The sequence below is a fragment of the Austrofundulus limnaeus genome, unplaced genomic scaffold (genome assembly GCF_001266775.1).
Source record: "Austrofundulus limnaeus strain Quisiro unplaced genomic scaffold, Austrofundulus_limnaeus-1.0 Scaffold221, whole genome shotgun sequence".
Taxonomy (NCBI): Eukaryota; Metazoa; Chordata; class Actinopteri; order Cyprinodontiformes; family Rivulidae; genus Austrofundulus; species Austrofundulus limnaeus.
The window spans coordinates 756174-758182 of record NW_013952623.1 but is presented as its reverse complement, the minus strand read 5'-3'; the positions used below and the strand labels follow the sequence as shown (position 1 = coordinate 758182).

The following is a 2009-nucleotide window of genomic DNA, read 5'->3' as shown; positions in this document are numbered from 1 at the left end:
GTTTATTTATATATTTCTGGTTTTATTTATAATTATGTCAGTGTCGGTCCTCCATATTGCAGAACTTGAAAGGTAAATCAACGTCTGAATCAGGTGTGTTGGAGCAGGAAAAACATAAAACATGTAGGACTGTGGCCCTCGAGGACCAGGATTGCCCACCTCTGGCTTAGACACAAAGACTCTAACTTCCTCCTTTCTCATCAAATTATGAATTTAGCCTAAACATCTGGAGCAAATGGGGGATCTACATTCCCTCAAGAAATGCTCGGCCATTAATCAATTAACTGAGCACAGGACGTGATATTATTTAAACCAGGGCTGTTCAACTAAACTGCTCAGGAGGCCACACAGTTACTGAGGGGCCGATAGTGGGTGAAACACTGCAGTATGTAAGAGAACAAGTATCATTTCATCTTTTAACTTTGTTTATTTTGTTACATTAAATCATAGATTTTTTTTCAATTGATTTAAAACGAAATATTTTTTATTAAATTTAAAGAAATAATTGGGGGAGGGAAGATGGGGGCTCAGTGGAAGACTGGACAGAACTCAGCGGCCTGTGGGTCACCAGTTAAATAGCACTGCTTTAAACAAAAAAACTCATTCTGCTATGTGATTAAATATGGTAATACTAAATAAGTAACTCACCCTGTCCTGTTTTGAGCTGCTGTAATGTGCAAATTTCCCCACTGTGGGATCAATAAAGTTTTATAAAACAATGTTTTATCTTATCTTATCTTATCTTATCTTATTTACTTATCAAGAGTTTTCTATGGCAAAAACAAACAACTAAATTAAATCTCATATTGTGCACACGTGAACACTGAACCAATTCCTATGAAAGAGTAAATGTCTCCATCTAGTGGTCATTTTCAGTACTGCAACATGTTAAAACTGCATTGGGTTAAATCTAAAAAATGATTTGTGCTTGAATAAACACCTTCTATTTTTTTTTTTCAGATCCCTGTAGAAGCATTCCGACGTCCAGGACCGACCAGGATCCCCAAACCAAAGGGTTTCAGCTCCCCGAAAGGTGTCAACAGCGCAGTCACAAACCCGGGACTGCAAACTAAAAGTCCATCGCTGCCGGCTTCGTCTCACAACAACAACAACAACCCAAACCTGATGAACCGGAGACTGTGACATGACTGTAGAGACTCGGACAAACCATCCTCCTCGTGAACTCGAGTATTAAACAGATTTGTGTTTGTGTTTTGAATAACCAGTTATCCAGATGTTCATTCTTGGTGCTTTGAGGTTCTGGAAGATGCAGCTGTTTTGTGGTACTTAGCTCAGTGTGCACACACTTTAGGAAACAATTTAAATATTGGGAATTAATCCTCTGCTGTGACAGATTTGTGTGAGGATGTGACTCGTCCTCAGTAAACGGGAAACATTAGAACAATCAGAGTGTTAAATGCTTGTGTTGTTGAATAGTTTTGTTGTATATTTGTACAGTGAGTGACCATATCTGTTGAGCAATATGAAGGTGAAAAAAAAAAAACGTTAATTCATTTCTACATACAGGACACAAACTGGCAATAATGTACAGGACTGAGGCGCTGAAACGCAGCTTGATTATAGTGATTTGCTCTAAAAATGTGACTCCTGTGGTATATTTTTGATTCCAATAAAGACTTTTTCTACTTTGATTCAGAGAAATGGTTCTTATTTTCGATAAAAAAATATTTGTGCAACACTAAAAAGAGCAAACCACAATCATAATTTGCAAATTTCTGAGGCTATACTGACAATTTATTACAGAAAATTACAATTAGATTAACATTTGTGCTAAATTTTGTTTTGAAATACAAGAGTGTGTGAAGCAGTAATCAAAGCAAAAGGTGCCTACTTTGAAGAACCTAGAATATAAAACATATTTTCAGTTGTTTCACACTTTTTTGTTAAGTACAGCAGGTAAAATAAGTATTGAACACGTCAACATTTTTCTCAGTAAATATATTACTAGAGGTGCTAATGACATGAAATTTTCACCAGATGTCGGTAAC

At 36.4% G+C, this 2009-nt stretch overlaps 2 protein-coding genes across 2 annotated transcripts in view; one reads left to right on the top strand and one right to left on the bottom strand.

The window, feature by feature from the left end:
• filip1l (filamin A interacting protein 1-like) overlaps positions 1–1652 on the top strand; it is a gene marked incomplete at its 5' end in the record, with an annotated part of 82551 nt that extends 80899 nt beyond the window's left edge. The window contains 1 exon segment of the mRNA XM_014019446.1: positions 961–1652. Within this exon segment, the coding sequence (XP_013874900.1) occupies positions 961–1143 (183 nt within the window). The 3' untranslated portion in view covers positions 1144–1652.
• ect2l (epithelial cell transforming 2 like) overlaps positions 1–2009 on the bottom strand; it is a gene marked incomplete at its 5' end in the record, with an annotated part of 55801 nt that overhangs the window by 19369 nt on the left and 34423 nt on the right.